General features: G+C 43.3%; 2 protein-coding genes across 2 annotated transcripts in view; one reads left to right on the top strand and one right to left on the bottom strand.

Annotated features, from left to right (window-relative positions):
- Positions 1 to 11,568, top strand: part of PGM5 (phosphoglucomutase 5) — a 174,866-nt gene extending 163,298 nt beyond the window's left edge. The window contains exon 11 of the mRNA XM_059656830.1: positions 10,063 to 11,568. Coding sequence (XP_059512813.1) covers positions 10,063 to 10,152 — 90 coding nt within the window. The 3' untranslated portion in view covers positions 10,153 to 11,568. The remainder of the gene's footprint in view (positions 1 to 10,062) is intronic.
- Positions 11,569 to 16,127: 4,559 nt separating this feature from the next.
- Positions 16,128 to 20,627, bottom strand: TMEM252 (transmembrane protein 252). Its single transcript, XM_059656832.1, has 3 exons — positions 20,276 to 20,627; positions 16,462 to 16,903; positions 16,128 to 16,236 (listed from the first exon to the last, which is right to left on the bottom strand). Exons 1-2 carry the CDS (start codon positions 20,551 to 20,553, stop codon positions 16,666 to 16,668), a joined length of 516 nt encoding a protein of 171 aa, XP_059512815.1. The 5' UTR covers positions 20,554 to 20,627; the 3' UTR covers positions 16,128 to 16,236; positions 16,462 to 16,665.
- Between the last annotated feature and the right edge of the window lie 945 nt (positions 20,628 to 21,572).

Below are 21,572 nucleotides of genomic sequence, written 5' to 3' on the forward strand. Positions count from 1 at the left end.
TGCAAAAGGAAGGCTGGCTTTTCTGAGGCTGAGTATCTCACTGACACAGAGAGATCTTATTTCTGATTGGAGTGGCTTTGGGCTTCTTTCATTCAAAGAAAAAAAATACTTTTGATAGTCTTAATTTTTTTTTTTACTTGAACTTCCATCAAAAAAGATAGTGTGGCTCTTTCCCCCTCCCCATGTGTGAGTCTGTGTTGTGAAATTCTTTCCTCTTCCCCACGTGGGAGTCTGTACTTGTTCTACAATAAATCTCCACCTTTGCTATACCATCTTCCTCCGTTGATTCATTCTTCGACTCCTACAGGCAAAGAATCTGGGAAGCCATCCTGCCCAGCAGAACGCTATGTGTTCCAGTCCAAAAATCATGTATCACTGAATGGATCTGTAGTAAACAAGTTCCTATACTCTCTGTTCCCCTCTTTGCAAAGTGAAGAAAGCAGCAAACCAAGGCTATGTGCTCACAGGAGAACAAAGCTATGGGATGCTGGAATGCAACTTCTAGATCAGAAACCCATTCATTTGGAGCATCCCTTTGTAAGGATTGGACCATAACAAATCACAGACTGGTCCAGATGCAGGTGTCTCTTTGAATTTACCTAATCCTCCAGTATCATCCAGTGTACGTAATTCTGCTGAAAGTCCACCACCAACACAAAGAAACTGTTGGTTTAAAAGAGCAGCAAGAGGAAGTCTATCAAAAGCTTCTTTACAAGCTTCATAGACGCTTTCTGAATATTTAATTTTACATTCCTGCTTAAAGGTAAAATACTCAGTAAAAAAAAAAAAAAAGAAAAGAAAAGATAGTGTGAACTTCACTTTATGGGCAAGGAAGGCAAAGCTGAAATAGTTGTTGTCTATCTACCAAAGGTCAGTCTGTTGGGGCTAGAATGCTGGTTCATTCACTTCCACCTACTATTCTAGCAAGCTAGGCTTCCTGCTTCAATAATAATAATAATAATAATAATAATAATAATAAATAATAACAAAAACAGCAACATTCAGTAGCATGTATCATGTGCCTGCCTGTCGATGAGCTAGGCCAGCCGTGGGCAAACTACGGCCCGCGGGCCGGATCCGGCCCGTTTGAAATGAATAAAACTAAAAAAAAAAAAAGACCATACCCTTTTATGTAATGATGTTTACTTTGAATTTATATTAGTTCACACAAACACTCCATCCATGCTTTTGTTCCGGCCCTCCGGTCCAGTTTAAGAACCCATTGTGGCCCTTGAGTAAAAAAGTTTGCCCACCCCTGGGCTAGGCAGAATATTATGCATTTTTGTATGTGTTATATTTAATTCTTATCACCATCTAATGTGATAGATGCTCATCCATCCATGTTTTATAAATGAGGAAACTTTGGCCTTGAGAATTGAAATAACCTACTATTTCTAAGTATAGCTGGTATTTGGGCCTAGACCAGAGCCCATAGTCTTAACTAGGGGTTTTACTTGTGCTATCAAAAATATGGGGATGCGCACCCACCTATGAAAGGGCGCCCATTTCAGCCTGACATGCCCAGCCCATCTACTAAGACTGTTCTCAAATGCAATTTTGAGTACCACAATTCCAGAGTAGTAGGAAGTGTGGTCTGTCTTTCAGACTTCCTAACCACATGTATGTCCTCAAATCCCTTCCAAAGGGCTAGTCCTGTCTAAGAGGGCTGCACCCTCTAGGATCTGGAGAATGCCCCAATGCTGCCTGTAACCAGTTGCATCAAGTGGGCTGTAGTGGCAGTTGTGGGAAGTGCAGAGAGACTGTTAACCTTTTCCCGGGAGGAGCAGTATTAGCACCCTGGGATGGGCTTCCACCATCTGGCCACTGAGGAGCCCTGCTAGGCCTTGGCCCTTCTTCAAGGTGGGAGAGGAAAAGAGCTCATCCTCTGGGGGCTTTACTCAGCCAGGAGTTCTCCCTGCCAAATGGGTTGGGGTTTTAGCAACCCTGCTCCTTGTTTTCCTTTGTTTGCACAGCTGCTTTGCCAGGCTCCAGTGTGCCCCTGGGAGGGCTGGGTTGAGAGGAGACAGTTCGTGGATTATAGTTTGTGTCTTAGTCATGGTCAGCTCAGTCCATGCTGAGAATTTGAATCTCAGGAAATAGGATCTCAACCCCTTCACTGCTTCACAGTCTTCAGTCTCCTCATAGTGATAATCTCTATTTCAGAACAAGAGAAAAGGAATGTGCTAGAACTATCTGGAAAAATGTATACTCACTAATATTGAGATCTTTTCACTGTTTCTATTACATTGTTGCCACTTCAGTGCTAGCCAATTCAGATGCTCACCTAAACAGGCAGCAAATCCTTGACTGGTGCTAGTTAAATGGGAACTCAGGTGATACTCAGCCCTCTCCAGTTACTGCCCTATTAATAATATATGAGCTTGGAGTTGCCAGATTTCCTGAATTTTCATATGAAGTTTGATTTTTAGGCATTGACAGCAAAATTATTACCAAAAAGAAAAACTGAACCCTGTCTGAAGGACTTCTAGCTTCTAGGAATGGTGGACTATGTGATTCAAACTAACCCTCCCTCTGAAAAGAAAAATGTGAAAGAAATATATAAAAACATTGTTTGAAGAATATCAATGACCAATAGTAACATGAATAGGAAGACAGTTGGAGCTCAGGGAAAATGAGCCTGAGCTCTTTCTGCCCTGCAGCATTGTTCATCCAGGAAGGGTGCTAAGAATGGCAGCTTTGGGTGAATTACACAAGTGGGGCTTCAGGGTCCTGCTGGTAACCACTATCACACACTGCCCGCTCTAGAGTATGTAAACAACACCTTGTAAGAGTGGTTTCCAGACCAGGGTGTGCATTGGAATCACTTTGGGAGCTTGTCAGGGACACACCATTCCTGCCTCGTCCCTTACTTCATCCTCAGGTAGCAGCCCGCTGACCAATCATTGTTGATGCTTTTCATTCATCTCTGAGGACATGGCTTTCTGACTCAGAAAACCAAGCTGAATCACATTATTGTTCCAAATGTAGGAGCCCGTTTTTAAAAAATGATATGAGGACTGATAACCCAGCTCTTGGCTTCAGATGAGGTTTGGGAACAGAGGAGACTGAGGAGGCAGGCAGTTATAAGGAGAATTCTTTGAGTAACAAGAACGGGAGAGACAGTGGTCCTTTTGTTTCCATAACCTCTGCTTTCAACCTTGCAGTTACATTTCTGCTAACAGTTTTGTAAGTGGCAGGGGTGGGCAACTCTAGGTGCCCACATGAAGGAAGTTTGATGTCTGTTGTGGATGTCCCGAATGAGAGGCATAGGGACATTTGAGGAGGGCAGGCAGAAATTGTGATTAACTGAACCAATTAGCCATTTCCAGTCCTTTCACAATGTTTTTGGTGGCAGACGGGAGGAAAGAAATAGTGTAAAGAGGAAAAGGGAAAGGGAAAGAGTGATCAGAGAGCAGTTTTATGAAGTTTAAGCTGTAAACTCGGCAGGTCGGTTTGTGTTTGCTCAAAGGGCAATGAAAGGGCACAGAGATTCTGCCCACTGTTTTCGGTTGTACCTGCAGACATGGCCACACTCTTGCTCTCTCCCCTTCCCCATCCCCACACAGTACTTCCTTATTTCCCAGTGTGGAGCCAAATTGAATAAAGAGGAAAATTGACTTCATGCCTCTTCCAGTTTATTTTGGATTTGCAACCTAAGTGCTACCTTTCACCTCCTAAAATCCAAATCAATTGCAAAAGTGGGGAGGGTGGTGGAGCAGGGGCAACCCTGCCCAGCCAGTGTGGTTTCCCTTAGGCTGGTCACTGTATTCCCAAACGCTCGTTTAGTTTTGGGTTTGATTGAACTTTCTGGGGTAACATTTCATCCGCACTTTTCTTGGAATATCTTTTCCCCTCACAAGAGAGTTTTTGTGGAGCAGTTTTTATTTTTTCTGATATTGACAGGATAAATGGGCTCCCTCAGTGTTAAGCTCAGAATACAGATTTATCTATACTAACTTTTCATATTCTGTATTTTGGTTAATTTTAGGTCTATTTTGGACCAAAATAGATAGGTAGGTGTATTACATGGAAAGGAGGTTAAAATTAGGACTATGGTTGTATGTATTGTAATAAAGAATAAAATGTTTGTAGTGCTTAGCATTCTCACTTAATTTACATTAGAAAGATGTGTTGGATTTTATTTCAATTTCAGTAATAATTTTGCTTCTATATGCTTTCCAAATGCATGTAAAGTAGCTAATCATTTTTGTTACCTAAAATCTGGACTACAGTAAACAGGGCAGCATCTAGCCTATACAGCACCTTTGTGCAAATTAGGAAAGGTGCCTTCAGTGGGAATACACAGGAAAGAGAGGCTGGAGGATGGCCTCTTTGTGAGAAGACAAGGGCACCCCTTCCTCCAGGAAGATGCCAGTCCTTGCCAGGCCTCCTGGCTTGCTGAGAGCAGCTGAGGATATTCCACCCCCACTTACCGGCCTACTAGAAGGTAGCCTGAGGTTACAGACCCTCGTACTTGGCTCTCCTCTGTTACATTATAGAGTATTGGGGTTTTGAAGGGCAGTGTAATCAGAAACCTTCTCTGATACTGAGATACTTTAGAAACAAAGGCAGGGGATGATCTTTAATTTATAATCATAACAGGTCTGAATTGCTCCACAATTCATGGGAGGCAAGAATGTCACATTTCTGTATTGTATGGATCAAACTATTTCTAACTCAGCCTCTCCTGTCTGACTTGGCAAGAAGCTCAGTAGTGGCCATTTGGGGCCCCCACCTCTTTCCAGATTATCCATGACAGCTCCCAGGGCCCAGAAAGGGTGCATATGTCCAGGGAAGAATACAGGTCTCTGTGGTTGCCTTCACCTCTACGTATTATCCTTACCATCTGTCTGGGGCGTTTATTATCAGTTTAAGGCAAAATCTGATCAGCTGGCTCAGGTTTTGCCCTAGGCTATGTCTCAGTTACTGATCAACTATGGATTTGGTGCCTATAGGTGAGGGACCCACTCCTGGTCCAATCAGCTATGGCCTTAGAGTGAAGTCATGTGATAGAAACAAGGCAACCTAGTATTTATCTAGAGAAAGAATTTCACAGGCACAGTAGTGGGTAACCTTAGAGCAGTGGTTCTGGAAGTGTGGTCCTTGGACCAGCAGCATCCGCACCACCTGGAACCTGTTAGAAATGCATTCTTGGGCTCCACCCCAGATCTCCTGAATCAGGGGCTTGAGGGGAGGGGGCCAGCTGTCTGCATTTTATTAGATCTCTGAGATGGTTCCAATGCACGCTCAAGCATGAGAACCATTGCCTTAACCTAAGCAAACAACACATAGATTAAAAATGAACTTTTCAATGAAATCATGAAAGAAAGACAGTTCAGCTTTAACCAAAGTGGGAGTGTTGCTGCAAGTTGCCCCTAAGGATCAGGAGAAAATGGTGTTTGCTATAAATACTGATTTCATGGACGTCAGAATATCAGTGTTTTCTGGTGTTGAATGATCTGCATTCTCTGGATTGTAGTACCTGCCCAAAATCACGAGCTAGGATAAGTACTATCATCCCCACCCCTCCTTCCCACAGGACACTTTCCTGACCCTCCCAGTGCACACTCCCAATGCAGGCTCACACCACAAAGTCTGACAAATCTTACTTAATAAGTGATTGTATCTCTGGTTAGGATTCTGTTTTTCTCCAAAAAAATCAGTTAACTATTTACTTCGAGTCTTGTGACATTCGGGTCATTTACACCTCTCCTGTCTATTGCTGGTCAGGGTAAGGAGTTCAGTTTGTTAGGGGTTTGTTATTGTGGCTCCAGTTTACATGATCATGGATTAAAACAACAACCACATGAAGCAAGAGATAAGATGGGAAAGGAAGTGAAATGAGAAACCTTTGTCTTCCCAGGGGGTATAAGGAGGCTAAAACCTAATACAGGGCCAGGATTAGGGTAAGGTGAGCAGGGCATAAAATTTAAGGGGGTGCCAAAATTTGGTAATCAAGATAAATATTTTAATACAATATTTTAAAAAATAAAAATCAATGCAAAAAATTCATGTTAAAGTATCAAAAATTAAAGTACAGGCCCCAATTCCCTCTTTAGCCTGGCAGTTAATAAACAAGGCGACAACAGCAAAATTCACCCAACCTTGGAGCCATGAGAACTGTTGAATGGACATATTGCCAACTTGGTTTGTTGCAGGATGAGCACTTAGTGGTCCCTACAATTGAGTGTAGAAAAGCTATGTCAGGCATTCTAAGAAGTACTGGAATTAGAAAAAAAGATACTCTATTCCTAATTGAAGTCCCTACTAGTTGACTTCCTTTATTCACAAAGAATCATCTTGAAACTTCCAAAGCATTCACATAGCTGGGAATGCTCCCGTTCCCACCGTGCACCTACCTGTTCTTGGTCAGTGGGATGGCTTGTCAGGCCTGTCCTCTACTGTAGGCTTGTTTGGCGCAATGGGATGATGAGACTGCCATTTCTCCTTCCCCTCTCCTTAGGCTCATTTATTCGCCATTTCTCTATCACTCATGGGTCTCAGAATCAGAACTGTGTAATGGAAGAACAGCATAGGAGGCATCACTATGTTCTTTTCCCAGCTTAGCCACTGAACACAGGTGACCCTGGGCCATTCTTGTCTCCTCTTTAGACTGAGTTTCCTCGTCTGTGACTGGAAGGAATCAAACAAGACCATTCCCTGTTCCTCTCCGCTGCTCAAGCTCTGTGCTTTCCGTTACACCTGAGAGACTTCACATCCACAGGCTTCTCTCTCTCTCTTTTGTTTTTAAATATATTTTTATTGATTTCAGAGGAAGGGAGAGATAGAAACATCAATGATGAGAGAGAATCATTCATCAGCTGCCTCTTGCATACTGGGGATCGAGCCCACAATGGGGGAATGTGCCCTGATCAGGAATCGAACCATGACCTCCTGGTTCATAGATTGAGCTCAACCACTGAGTCATGCCAACTGGGCAGGCTTCTCATTTTTAACTCCTCTTCTCACTCCACATTCTGAGACCCTTTCTAATGCCTCAGAGAAATTAACTTCCCTTCTCTCTTTTTCATAATACATGGTTGATGATATGAAAGAAGTATCTAGGATTCACATGTATCAAAGCTGTGATTTCTAAAGAAAAACATAACAGTAAAGATCCACTACTCTGACCCTTCCATTCACCCAGGGTGCCCTTCATAAATGGCCATGGAAGAATCAATCTGCCTCATCATTTTCCATTGATCAGACTGATACAGCATCAGTTTATTCCACCAATATTTATTGAATACCTTCTAAGGAGTGGGCACTTTCTAAGCCCTAAATTAGACAAAGTTCCTGCTCTTATGGTGTGCCCATTTATTCTATGTATACATGTATATGGATGGGTAAAAGTAGACTCATGGTTGTTTATAAGGAAAAAGACATGCAAGTTATGATTATTACAATAGCTTTATTAACTCAAAAGAATGTCACAATGAAACTGTAAACCAACATTTGTTCAACCCTGTATTTACACACTCAGGCAAGAAAAAAAATACCTCACTTTATGATCCTTAAATTAATTATGTTTTGCAGCTCCCATTTCACAATGCTGGCAACAATTCAATCTTAGGCATTTTTAGGGACCCCTCCCAGAACTCCTCAGGGGCATACAAACATCTAGACTAGAGACTCTCTGGGTTCCTGGAAAATGGCTCAGTGGACCTCACTAGTGTTCAGTCCATGGTGAACATCTCTGATGTCCTTCTTCCCAAACCCTCACGGTCCCCTGAGGGCATATGGCTCCACAGCTTCTGTGCCAGGTTCGCCTGGGGCACTTTGCTCAGGGTGTGAGTTCCTGTGCTCAAGATCTTCCTCATATAAAGTTTTCAAAATGTGCTTCCTTCTCTTTGGTTTGCATAATAACCATTAAGCCTTCTCCTCTGACATGATTAGGACAAGGCGCAAGTACTTGGTTCACTAATCCAGAAAGAAGGTTATATTTTTAGCACAAATTATTAAATGAATACTCATTTGTCAGTCTTTTAATTTGGGTCCAAGACCTTATCTTTGAACATGAGCATACTGTTTGGTTGTGGTTATTTTTTTAAAAGATTTTCATTCATAATTCATTATCTGTAATGCTCACCTTTAATTTCTTTCTTAAAAATTATTGATTTCAGAGAGAAAGGGAGGTAGAGAGAGATAGAAACATCAATGATGAGAGAGGGTCATTGATTGGCTGCCTCCTGCATGCCCCAACCTGGGGATTGAGCCCACAACCATGGCATGTGCCCTGACTGGGAATTGAACCATGACCTCCTGGTTCATAGGTCAGTGCTCAACCACTGAGCCACACCAGCCGAACCACCTTTAATTTCTTTATAGTCTGTGGGAACTTACTTGTGAAGTTATATGAGGAAAGAATTGTTTATATATTTTTTATTTCTCCCAAATATATTATAGTATCTAATTTGACAGGATTAGCTAATGTCCATTACCTAATTCTTTCCAAAATAATTCAACTTAACTTATCTAGAAAAAAAACTCCTCTTATTTATATTTACATTTTATTGGTTTACATATAATTTAATAATTGCATAGTCTAAATAACAAGCACAATAGGCATTAACTGACTCCTGGTAGCCTCATAACTTTTCTGCTGAATGCAGAAATTAGTGAGCAAGTTAGAGAGCTCAGAGAACTCCTTCATCTTCCATTGCCTAAATCTAAATCCTTCACCTTTACTCTGGCAGTTTAGGTCCCTCTAAACAAGGTTTGCTCAGTTATCATTCTGGATGGTCTGTGTCTACACTCCACTCGGGACACACTGTGCTAATTGTACCCTGGGCATTTGCTGGTGCTCTTGTCTGATGAGAATGTATGCATTCTCTACATCCCTGTATCTGTTAGGTACAGGTAAGGGTTGCAAGTGAGAAAACTCTCCCACCACTCTCCAAAATTACAGATTTTATTTTCCTCATTATGGTATCTTTTTTTCTTCCTTTATTCCAGCATTTCCCAAGCTTCTGTTATATCAGTATCTCTACTTAGGATTTGTCTTTAAATGGACTCACTTTGTTTTCACTTAGATCTATTTACCACAGAAAATTGTATCAGTGCTCTACAAGGAAAAACACATTATCCCTTGATAAATAAAATGGCACCATAAAAGGGAATTCAATAAAAACATACAACGTGTCACCTCCTCCCTAGGTTATCTTTGCCTGAGGTATGTTCTGTTTTGGTAAAGTGTTAAAAATTGCCAGCAAAGTTTCTCCTTGATGAAATCAGGAGAATTGAAGAAGAATGGAGAATAGAGTGACTTTCTCATTGTTTTTTAAGTCACACCATGTCTGTGCACCACCTAAAATAGTCTCCTGTACCAACTAAAATCATCTTGAATGATACATGCTCCACACTTTGGAAAACAGTACCTTATTCCTATGAAATGATAAGCAGTTAATGGGCAAGAAATGATTCTTATTCTTCAACATATCTTTGTTATTCCTAGAATCTATTTCTTAGGCCTCTAAACCACCCTACCTCCTTCTAGGGCACTCTGAGGAGCCTCAGGGACCACTGTGTTATTTCATGAGAGAAATGAGCAGTTCTTTCTGCAGCTCTAGCCAGTGGATTGGCCTATCTTCTTTGACATTTTAAGATAGTAGGTTCTTCAGACCCATGGTCTTAGGATGGACAACGGTTGTTTTTCCTCAAGCTCATGTGTGTGTGTGGTGGGGGGAAGGGGCACACATGTGGGGGAGGGAGGATAGCAGAGGAAGACAGATGTTTTTGGAGTTCCCTGTGTCACAAAGCTCTGTTCATGAAATGCTCCAGTGCTCTGGAGGTTGGGTTTTGCAGTTTCCTATCTTAGGTCAGTGTTTCTGAGAGTTGGATGAGACTTTGGAGATAATCTTCTCCCCCTCCTCCTCTGCCCACTCCAATCTGCTTGCCTGAAAGAGGAAACTAAGGTCCAGAGAACAAGTGTCCTACCCATGATGGCGCTGCCAGTAAGTTGTTAATTAGAATCACACCTAGATGTTTGAAATCAAAGTCCATCACAGCAGCTCTCCTGTGACTGACCTGAGTTGTTCAAAGACTGTCTTTCTCCTTTTCCAGGCAGTGCTGAGCCCTCTGATAGCCATCGCACTGAAAATATCCCAGATTCACGAGAGAACCGGCCGGAGGGGTCCCACTGTCATAACCTGAAGGAAGAAACCATGACTCACCAGGCCCAAAGGAGAGCGGTCTGCGGGAGACACGTCACCCACGCCTTCTTGCTACCTGTTTGTGCCTCTTATGACTTTGGAAAACCCCCACAAAAGATAATTTGCTGGTGGGGGTGGGGGGTGGGAAAATAAAAAAATCTGTTTTGTTTGGGTTTTGGTCAGCTCCTCCCAATGCAATGGGGTCTTTAATTATCTGTTAAAGCCGCACTATCATTTTCCTTGGTATGTTATCACACAAAGGAACCTCCCCTTTTGAGAAAGAGTAAGTGGGCTAGGAAACTGTTCATTATGACATCTGGGCATCAGTGGTGCCAGGTGAGAAAAGGTTCTGAAATGTAATGGAGGAGAGTCCAGTGCCAGAATTGAGCAGACCCCAAGCCACAGGGACCCTTGGGCAGACCTAAGAAGACCCTCCTCAGCATGGAGGAGGATTTAGCTTTTCATCCAAGGCCAGCTTTTCCATTAGGGAATTTATAGACCTCCCAATAGTTCACCTTATCCCACCAACCACTCGATGACCCACTTTCCCACCTTCCATCTCCAAAGTCCCCGTGCCACCTTCTCTCACATCTTCTAAAGCTTTCTACACATCACAATGGCACACCATCAACAAAACATATCAAAGGGTGTTCTCTCTTATTTTGTAGATATTATTTTAACTATTGAGCTGGCTGCATTTCTTCAAATTCAGCCATTCATTATGTAGGTGGGAAATCATTTTTTGGCAGGACTCCACAAATGCATGTTTAAAATTTTCAGGCCCTCCCTTGATCACATCACTGAGGGTGATACATGGGTTTATACTCATTCCTCCTGGGAAGATAAAATATCACCACGTCTGTGATCTCTGACGTTTTCTCCGCTGTCTTATCTCCCAATAAGGGCCCATTTTGATGCACTTGTTTGGACACAGTTCAGCTCTTACTTATAATGACTGTTAAAGGAGACAGTGAAACGCTGTGAAAGTAGGAAATGAAGTGGATGCTGGAAGCAAACCTTATTGGTGTGGTGGTACAGTTATGGGCCTGATGAGATGCCGGTCAGAGCGGGGACCCCTGCTGGAGAGCATAGGGTCACAGCTGGCTGGCTGTGCCCAGAAAAAGGGTACCGCAGCCTCAGCAGCCTCCCTCTGACTCAGCCAGGACACTTGGCGAACGGGACCTGTTTGCGTATGTTTTGCTTCCTTGGGAACGGCACTCTCACTTATCGTGTCATTTGGACTGATGACGTGGTGTGCTTTGACTGTTAAGCCGTTTGTTATTGCTGTAGTTAGGATTAGTAAAAGCAGGGAAACCTTCCCACTAAGGTTTTTGTTTCTATTTTCTATCTATGCCTGTCAGAAACTTACTAGGACGTTTAGTTTCCAATAAAAAAAGGAATTCCTATTTCAACCTTATGCAAAGATTGTGGAGTTTTGCTTATTTGTTTGTTTTTCCATTTGAGAAACCCCAATAGTGGTCACTATTCTGATAAGTCTGCCTTTCAGAACACTAGCAAGGGCTGGTTTTCATTATCATGACTTTAGGAATTTATTAAATAAATGGAACAGAAAAGACAGATGAATTGCTCAAAACTGTCTCTGGGAGTGAGCAGAAACTGAAATGGCATTTGATCTTTCATTGTAAGTATCTTCACTTCAAAATAATAAGAGGGTGGCTTTGGGCTAAGAGTCTAAAGAACTAGTTATGAAATCCAGCAACAGAATACAATTTGCCTTATAGCTTTGGTTCTCATTGTTTTTAAAGTGATGGTCCATGATGGCCATTTATTCACTACTCAGCTCCGTGTTGGTCAACACAATTAGTACATTCTTAGGCTTGCCTGCCGGTAAGAAAATATTTTTCCTCAAGTTGCTACGTTTAATCATCTCTAACTTTCCATGTTCAAATGCAAATTAATCCTCGTTTTAAAATTCTACTTTATTTCTCTACAGAGTCATGTGTGTCCAGCAGCCCAACTATATATTAATTCATCTAGCAAACAATGATTGAACAACTCTATGCAGAGTCCTGGTTTTGGTGCAGCAAGATGTATAAAATGTTATTCCTGCTCCTATGAGTATGTGAGTTGGAAACAGGAGGCTATGACAAAGAATCAGATAGACATGAATGTTACGGTAGAGGCACAGGCAGCGTGCTGTGGAAATTCATAGACAGATTGACTCAGAGAAGGAAGGACTCGGCACTTGAGGGGTTTCCCAAAGAGTGGAGTTTCCTGAGACTTGTAACCATTTACATAATTTCACCAGGGGTAACCATAGCAAGAACAAAGTCTAGGAGTTGAGAGGTGGAGGGCTGGAGAGCAGGCTTGCTTTGGGTCCAGTGAGGGTGGCTTAGACGAGTGGGGTTGAAGCAGACACAGTGTTATAAATATCAGGTAGAGCAATGCTTGGGCCCAGTGATGGCAAGCAGCAGCTGCACAGCCACCTGTGTTTACAGAGCTTCTCAGCGCGGGTGCAAAGGGAAGGTCCTGCAGTGGCTCTAGGATGCAGCCTCTCTCTGGAACCTGCTGGCATCACATTGCCAAGGTACTGTATCTGCTTCACCTGAAACCCAAGCTTCTATTGCTGAGCTATGCATCCATGTCCTCTTGCCTTATCCTCAAAGAGTGGGAGACAAGAGGTCACTCCTCTGCACATAATGTGCATTAGGCTCTTGAAGACAGAGCTCCAGCCCTCCGTTTTTCTTCAGAGCAAATGACTGGAGAAATCTGAGAAATTTGTGGGGACCACAGGAGACAGTCATAGAAGAGACAGAGTCTGGAAAATGCAAGGGCCACTCCTGTAATCAGCTAATATTGAGGGTGCACTCACGACACCATGCACCTCCAGAGCAGTGACAGCAATGCTATATAACAGTATATACAATATTGCAACGTGTTGTTCCCAACCAGGCTGGTAGGGGCTTGGAAAGGTGTGTGCACATGCCAGGTAGGTGTTTAGTGGAAAGGGACCAAGGATGCTAAACATCCTGCCCGGTGTCACTCTGTCCTTGAGAACAAAAAGTTGTTTTGCCCCCTCCGTGATTCTTGAGTTTATTAGTTGACTTTGAAAATAGGTAGGTAGCCATTACTAAAATGAGATCATTTATCTGATCTCACTGATCCGAAGCGCAGTCTCCATCCACAGTATTCACGGGACAAATAGTGTTGCATGACACTGTAGGTCGAAGGGCTTGGACATGGCGGGAAGGCTTTCTGCACAGGGAGCTTCAGACTAATGACCAGTCCCATGGTGCCGCCCTGGGCTGATAGCTGGCTGCCCTGTGCCGGTGCTCTCTGCAGGTAATACAGGCAGTGACAGGGGTAATGGTTGGGGACTTCTCACTGGCCAGCTGTGGGTCAGTGTAAGGCATGGATTCACTTTGGTGGCAATATCCATCAGCCATGGCAGGTCTGGGGAATTTGAAGAGCACCTGGGGGCATGGGTAGTAACGTTAACAGATGACTCCATTTTATTGCTTGGTCATGCACTGGGTATTCTCGAAACACATGGCCACTGGACACTGATATCCCAGCCACCAGCCTTGAGGACATTCCATTCCTGAGTGGAGAAGGGTCTGAGAAATCTCGCACCTTTGGAAATGATGTAACTGCCAGTAAATCAGTCTACAGCAGTTACAACTGGCCCTTCAACAGTTACAAACAGCAAGAGATTATCTGAGGCGTCAGAGCTTAGCAGCATGCCTGCGCCACTCCAACCAGCTGGAGGCCTTATCAGTGGGCCCAGCTCTGCAGCTGACAGCCCACCTGGTATGTGAAGCAGACCGAGTTGCTGGGGAGCATTTTAGGATCCAGTGAGGATATGCATTAGAAACCCATGTCTTTATCATATTTCCATGTCTTTTAGCACCTAGTATGTGCCCTGCAATGTAGGTGAACTGGGGATACCTCACTAAACACTGTGTTTAAGTAGAATCCTGAAGGATTGTCAGTAAAAGGACTTGTGAGTTTTTTGTGTGGAGGATTTAAAAATACCCACGCTACATCTCAGGTATGCAAGAGACTCAGCATGAGCTACTCTGTAACTGACCTTATCATGCTCACCTTCTGGGATGGGGGGTACTTAAACTTACGATTCAGGGAGACATTATAAGACTAAAATACCTGGAGAGCCATCACCTCTGAATATTGCCCTTCCCCAGTGACCTGTGAGATTTTCATTCACATTTGAGAAGAGGGAACAAGCAAAGACACTCGCCTTAGAGGTTTGCCTCTTGTTCACTTTCTCCCCTGTCATTCACGGAATCCGGGTTCTCAATCCATCTCCATTAATTTTATCATAAGCTTATGGAGGAAGAGGGGATAAATGTCTGTTTCCCTGAGTGAATCCTCCTGGGGTGGCCAATGAATTCTTACTAACCACATGGACACTTTTGTCTGACTGGCCCAGTGGACTTTAACTGCTGGGCTTTTCAAAGGTGGACTTTGTTTTGTGTAACACCCATGTTCTTGATGCTTGCTTCAGAGTACATATGGGTGTTTCTTAAAGTCAATAAATGCCTGTTAGTAGTATTTCTTTTCAAAAATCGCCTGCCTAATTTCCTGAATCAATAGTTTTTCTCAGTAATGTTTGGTTTTGCAAAGAGATTTACTCATTTGGATGCTGTGTTAGGTCCTCATAGAGAATGAAACTTTGACTTATGTCCCTCTATTGATCCCCCCCACCCCCGATACAAAACAGTGGCAAAAAAAGGGAAAGTTTAAGTACAAAATTTATTGCAGTAAAGAGATTAAAACAATTTTCTTATGTAAACCAAAATTAACATTTGTTTCACAGGACTACCAGTAGTTGGAAAAACTATCTATTACAATTGCACAGTCTGGCTGAAAGCCCAGCGATAGAGCTTGTTCAGGTCAGTGAGTGTGCTCAGACCCCAGGGAAAATTTCAGGACTACTGGCTCAGTAGAGGGAAAGAGACAATGAGACAATTGCATTGCTTACAAATAATCACCTTCCTGTTTGACAACCTGCATATCCAGTTGTGACCTTGATGTCAAGAATTCAAATCACAGATGCCCAAATTCATGCTTCTTGTAAATGGACCAGGATTTCCTTTTATGTGGCTTCCTGTGTATTTTTCAGCAATAACAGGGAAGAGAAGGCCAAGGGGCCCCATCCCATCTCAATACCCCTCTTCCTCCTTGAAAGATCTTCATCCTTCTTATCACTGTCCAAATCCTCCTGTGCCCATTCACCAGCTGCTGCCTGTAACCACTAGGAATCATCTTCCATCATCAGTATGATGATCAGATGAAAGGGAACTACACCAAGAGGGGAGAGCCAAGCTCCTGGGCAGAAAACCTGGAGGCCGCGTTTACATTTTATTTTATTTTTTTAATATATTTTATTGATTTTTTACAGAGAGGAAGGGAGAGAGAGAGAGAGAGAGAGAGAGAGAGAGAGAGAGAGAGTTAGAAACATCGATGAGAAAGAAACATCGATCAGCTGCCTCCTGCACATCTCCTACTGGGGATGTGCCCACAACCCAGGTACATGCCCTTGACCGGAATCGAACCTGGGACCCTTCAGTCTGCAGGCCGACGCTCTATTGGCTGAGCCAAACCGGTTAGGGCCGCGTTTACATTTTAAAGGAAAATCCAGAAGATGAACTCTAAAGCAACCTCTGCTGCCTTTTCAGGGGCTTTAACGGATTGCTCCACTTCCTGTTAGGGCCCACTTTCTGAAGGGGAAGAGAAGTCCAAACTGCTCTCTGTGAGGAGGGAAGTAAGACTGGGTAAATAGCATAAAAATTGGAAGTAAATGCATCCCCCTCTATGGACCTTCCTTCATCTTCCTGGAAATAACTGTTATTGGAAAAGTTTCGTAACTTCTCAAAGCCTCAGTTTATGCATGTGTAAAATGGGAATAACCATTGCACACATCTCTGAAGGCAATCGGGAGGGCTAAATAAAATCACAGAAAGTTCATAGCACAGAGCATGCCATATAAAAAGGATTCCATAATGGTTAGCTATCAATCCCAGCGTAAATCCTTCACTCGATAGAGGAGAAAACTGAGGCCCAGAGAGAGGAAGATTCTTATCCAAGCTCTAAAGCAGGGGGCCTCAAACTGTTTAAACGGGGCCAGTTCACTGTCCCTCAGACCGTTGGAGGGCCGGACTATAGTTTAAAAAAAAACTATGAACAAATTCCTATGCACACTGCACATATCTTATTTTGAAGTAAAAAAACAAAACAGGAACAAATACAATATTTGTATTTGCATGTGGCCCGCGGGCCGTAGTTTGAGGACCCCTGCTCTAAAGCATCAGGCTGCATGTCTTTCCACACCCTGCCATCCCACTTGTCCCCTTATAGTAAAACAAAATATAATGAAGCTGACGAGATTTCTTAGAGGCTCAAGATCCCTTCAGGGTGCTCTTGCATGGGGTCACGGACATGGCTTTTCCTCCCACAATCCCTTGCCTGCTTTCATTTTTAGCAGCTGTGTCCCATGAGAGGACGTCTTGGGTGCCAGAGAGCTTCCCCTGCTTCAGCACTCTCGGCTTTGCGTCTGGGCATCTTTCCATGGTGTTGCTGCCACCACCCCGTCCACTACAGACTCGGCATAGGATGGTGGTGCCTCTTGGTGAGCACCACTTTCAACCTCAAATCCAAGGTCCATCTCTGTGTACAGAGGTGGAGGGATATCCACGGCCTCTCCCTCTGCAGGACAGGTTTGCTTTCCAGCATCCAGACTTTCTTCATAAGCAGGAGGGTAAAAATCTGGCCTGGGGGACAAAATGCCACAAACATGTACATGTTATTCAAGTGGTTCAGGCCAGAGAGGCATATGATTGCCTCTCTCAGATCACACTGCAAAGTGAAACTGTTAAGAAACATTGATTTTGAAACAGATGTATTTCTTCCCTGGCACCACCAGTTTTTAAAAAACATGTCGCTTTCCCAGCAGAGCCCTCTCTCTCAGCCATAAGATATGGGTCCCTGTAGTCACACTTTCCCCAGTGGGTTATTCCAGGTTATCCCCTCTCTCTTACCTGTTGGAACCAAGACTTCCAGAGTGAGATCCTTAGCAGGGATAGAGAACATGAGGGCCTGAACTGTGGAACTTCTCTACCCAATTATTCAGTCCATTCACATCCTATCTCCATTCACACATAGAATCATCTACTCAATTGCACTCACAGTCTCAGATCCTCACAGCCAATAAAATAATGAAAGTAAACCAGTTCCATGAAGTTCCCAGCATTACATCAGATGCTTGTCTCTTCCCATTGCTTTTTCAAGTCTCGGCAGCTAGTTAAAAAAACAAAAACAAAACAACTAACTTCCCAAGCGATTTAAACTGAGAACTTTATGTAGATTTCAGTTGCAACTTTTTTCCATACCATCAGACCAATGGCTAACAGAGCTATTCATGTCTGAGCTGGTAATCTTGCCCAGTGTTGCTAATTGCTGAATCCTCCCAGCTTCTCCATTATGAATGGGACTGGGGGGTGGCATGGAGGTGAGGAAGAGAGAGGGTGAGCTTGGTTGAGCGGTGTATTTAGAGAGTGAATTCTTCCAGTGCCTGCAGGGAGTGTTTGTGATAGGTAACCACAACAGAACAGGGACTGCCATTTGTAGGCACAGCTCCCTTCCAAATGTAACCAGGCCCAAAGCCAAACGGCTGAAGCCACTGTCTACTGTACAGCCCACATCTCAGCCTTCACTCAGAATAGCCAAGGCTGTGTCATGGGGCATATGTGTTAAGACACCGAAAACAGTAAGGTGAGCTGTCCCCTAAAGCAGCGGTCGCCAACCTGTCGGGCCTCACAGACCACCGGTTGGCGACTGCTCCACTAAAGTGATTTGAGAGGCTCCAGGATGACTGCTGCCTGCCCCCCAAATCCCATTCACCTCTCCCAACCCTCCTCACCTCCAGCAGTTTCATTCCCAATGCCCTGGGTTCTACCACTGCAAGCCCATTTGCTTTTATTTTTTTAAATTTTTTTTTATTGATTAAGTTATTACATATGTGTCCTTATCCCCACATTACCCCCCATACTCCCCACCACTCATGCCCTCACCCCCTGTTGTCTGTGTCCATTGGTTAGGCCTATATGCTAGCATGTAAGTCCTTTGGTTGATCTCTCTCCCTTACCCCCACCCTCCCCTCTGAGGTTTGATGGTCTGATTGATGCTTCTCTGTCTCTGGACCTGTTTTTGTTCATCAGTTTCTGTTGTTCCCCATTTGCTTTTAATTCCTCAATGTGGGTACCCATTTGAATGCAAATGCTTCTGGGAAATGTAACTTTCCATTGGCCAACTTGCTGGCCATTTTGACTGAGCTGGGCATCTACTAGATGCAGTAGGAAGAGACAATAAACAGGGGCATCATGCTGTCTATAATTTAAGGCATTTCTGCACAGTGTGATGTTATGTATGTATTAATAAATTTAAGCTACACCCAAAAGGTAATCAATTACTCTTATCAGGAATTTCAACTCTGGAGGCAATTATCTAACATTTATGCAAAATAAAATCAGCATTCTAGATGCATCTTCTAAAATCACTTCAGTTATCTCAACATTTTATCAAACCCAGAGTCCTTGCTGGTAAGTATAATAAACATCGGAAATGGGCTTGGATTATTATAATTAGTATCATTAATTAGCATAATAATGTCAAAAATCAAGACATGGGTAAAATTGCACTACTTATTCAAAATACACGGAGTAGCAAAATATACAGAGTAGCTAAAGTAATTTAGATGAAGAGGGTAAAAGAATTTATGGAGTCTTGCAGCCCGTACCTTAAGGAGGATGCCTGATGTTTTATCCCTAAATGGTCCTGCGGTCAGCCAAGAATTAGGAGGTTTGGGGTTGTCATATACTAACCATGAGGTTAACTGAAATGTTTTAATGTGGTAAAATATATAACAAAATTTACCACATTGGCCAGTGTGCAGTTCACGACACTAAGTACATTCACATTAAATGCACCCATCACCACTATTATCTCCAAGTGCCCATTAAACAGTTACTCCCCATCCCCCGCCTCCTGCCCCTGACAACCACTGTTCTACTTTCTGTCGATGAATTTGACTTCTCTAGATACTTCATGTAAGTGAAATCATATACATTTGTATTTTTGTGTCTGGTTTATATCACTTAGCATAATGTCTTCAAAGTTCATCCATGGTGTAGCATGTGTCAGAATTCCTTACTTCTTACGGCTGAAAAAAATACTCTATTGTATGTATACACCACATTTTGTCGATCCATTCATTCACTGATGGCCTAGGTTGTTTCTTCCTTTTGGCTAGTGTGAAGAAAGCTGCTATGAATATTGTGTAGATATAGCTGTTCCAAGTCCCTGCTTTCAGATCTTTTGTTTGTATACCCAGAAGTGGAATTGCTGGATCAAATAGTAATTCTGTGTTTAATGTTTTGAGGAACCTCCATATAATTTCCCACAGTGGCTGCACCACTTTACATTCCTACCAACAGTGCACTAGGCTTCCAATTTCTCCACACCCTTGCGTTTTCTTTTTAATAGCTATCCTAATGGGTGCACTGTGGCCGGGTTATCTGAATCTTACCCCTGGAATATAATTGCTTTCCCTCAAATGAATCTTTCATGCAGAATATGCTCACAATACCTAAAAGGTCACTCAGCTGGGACTTCCCTGCGTTCCTAGTGCAGGACTGATTTATGCCTCCGTGCTCACTTGCTGTGTGGCAGAATTAGGCTCTGGACTTGCTTTCCTTACAACCTGGTAGCCAGATTAAAAGGAATAACTACCAGCTTCTAAGGATAGCTCCCATCATACAACAAAAGAACCTTAGAGTCAGGCCTCTTAAATTGGCTTAGGTGGGTTTTCAATGTGTGTGTGTGTTGGAGGGGGAGGAGGGGGGGAGGCAGCAGGGGATGGAGTCTCTGATATAAATTGCATTTACTTCATGGTTTTCCCCAGAGACAGCACCATTATTCCTATTAACTAACCCCAGAGTAATCCCCTGATGATAACACTTTGGTTCTAGACATACAGGCCCATGAGACATGTCAAGTGCTCCACAGCGGGGTTAGAAGTCACTCAGCTTTTCCAGAACTCAGGCCCATCTCAACCCTCATCAGTCCTCTGGCTTATCAGCACATACCTGTCCACTGTGGCTGGGGCCATGGCCCTGTGAGCAAGATGTGGTCTGAGCCCATGGCTGAACATCCCTTTGTTTTCACTCGCCTGGCGGTAGGTGCTCCAGAAAATCCCACTCAGAAGGATCACAAATCCCAGAGGCAGAAGCAAATAGGCCAGGATGAGGTTCCACCGGCAGCTGAACGTGGAGCCTGAGGAGATGAAGAAGGCCCCCAGGCAGATGATCAGAAAGCCTGTCAGAAGGGCAAGGGCACAGAGGACTGCACCGGTTCTGTTCCGCATCCCTGCTTCTTGGGAACCCGGCTCCCTGACCCGGCCCCTCCCCTGCTTCCCCTGCTCAGAGAGAATGCTCTCATTAGCCAGCTCGTAGCTTTATACCTCTGGGACCAATTGGCCTTTGGACAATTAAATGAAGCAGGCACTTAGAAGGTACTCATTAACCATTGAAAGTAACTATAATGTATATTGGAGGATTAACCTAAAAACACAGCACTGTGTACTACAGGAAGGAGTGGCTTTTCGTAGCTGCCTTGTTCTTCTGAGCTGGAGAGGACCCTCTGCTGACACCAGTTATTTGAGGGGAGGTCTCCCACCATGGATTACAAGAACACTGGTGTCTTAATCCCTACTGTGGGTAATTCCCCACGAATGCTAGAGAAATTGGCATTCCTTGATGAACTATCTTTTTTGTGGCTTAGCAGGAAGTCCTTGATTTCTTACTGCTTTCTCTGTACTAAAGACTTTTTCAAAAGGCCCTTAACATGTTCGTCTTGCCTCTCTCACTGACTCTCCCTTATTGCCTTTGTACTATGATATTGAAAAAATTCCAAGAGAAAATCCCTTGGAGTGAACTCCCTGATTCCTTCTCTTCTGACAAGCAGGAGGGGAAGAGTGCTGGAGAGAATTGTAATAGACAGAGCTTTGGGAATTGGGAGGGATTTCTGTGAGTAGTTGTAAAAGGTGATGATGTGGTGACTTCTGCTCTGATTCTGATTTTGTATCTTTCCCATTGTTGGTGTCCAAATGTTGAGATCCAAGGGTCATTTCTGCTTATCACATAGGTGTTGGATAAAAATATTATGCTATTGCCCAACCACTGGCCACCATTCTTGGCTTAGAGAAATATTTGAACCAGTTCCCACCCATCCTGCTAAAAAAAAAAAAAAAAAAGCCACAGGCATTTGATAAAAGAGCATTCTCTGAAATACACAGCATGTTACCACCTCCACACAAAACAAATAAATACTTGTGAGAAGCTCTGCCTAATCAAACCACACTCTCCCTTACACACATCTTAGGGC

This window comes from Myotis daubentonii, chromosome 11 (genome assembly GCF_963259705.1).
Source record: "Myotis daubentonii chromosome 11, mMyoDau2.1, whole genome shotgun sequence".
In the NCBI taxonomy this organism is placed as follows: Eukaryota; Metazoa; Chordata; class Mammalia; order Chiroptera; family Vespertilionidae; genus Myotis; species Myotis daubentonii.

What these genes read in the sequence shown, in the direction of transcription:
- TMEM252 (XM_059656832.1), bottom strand. Translation starts at nt 20,553, where the DNA reads ATGCGGAACAGAACCGGTGCAGTCCTCTGTGCCCTTGCCCTTCTGACA. An exon ending in GCCCCAGCCACAGTGGACAG is followed by an intron (nt 16,904 to 20,275) that starts GTATGTGCTGAT and finishes TTTGTCCCCCAG; the next exon opens with GCCAGATTTTTACCCTCCTG.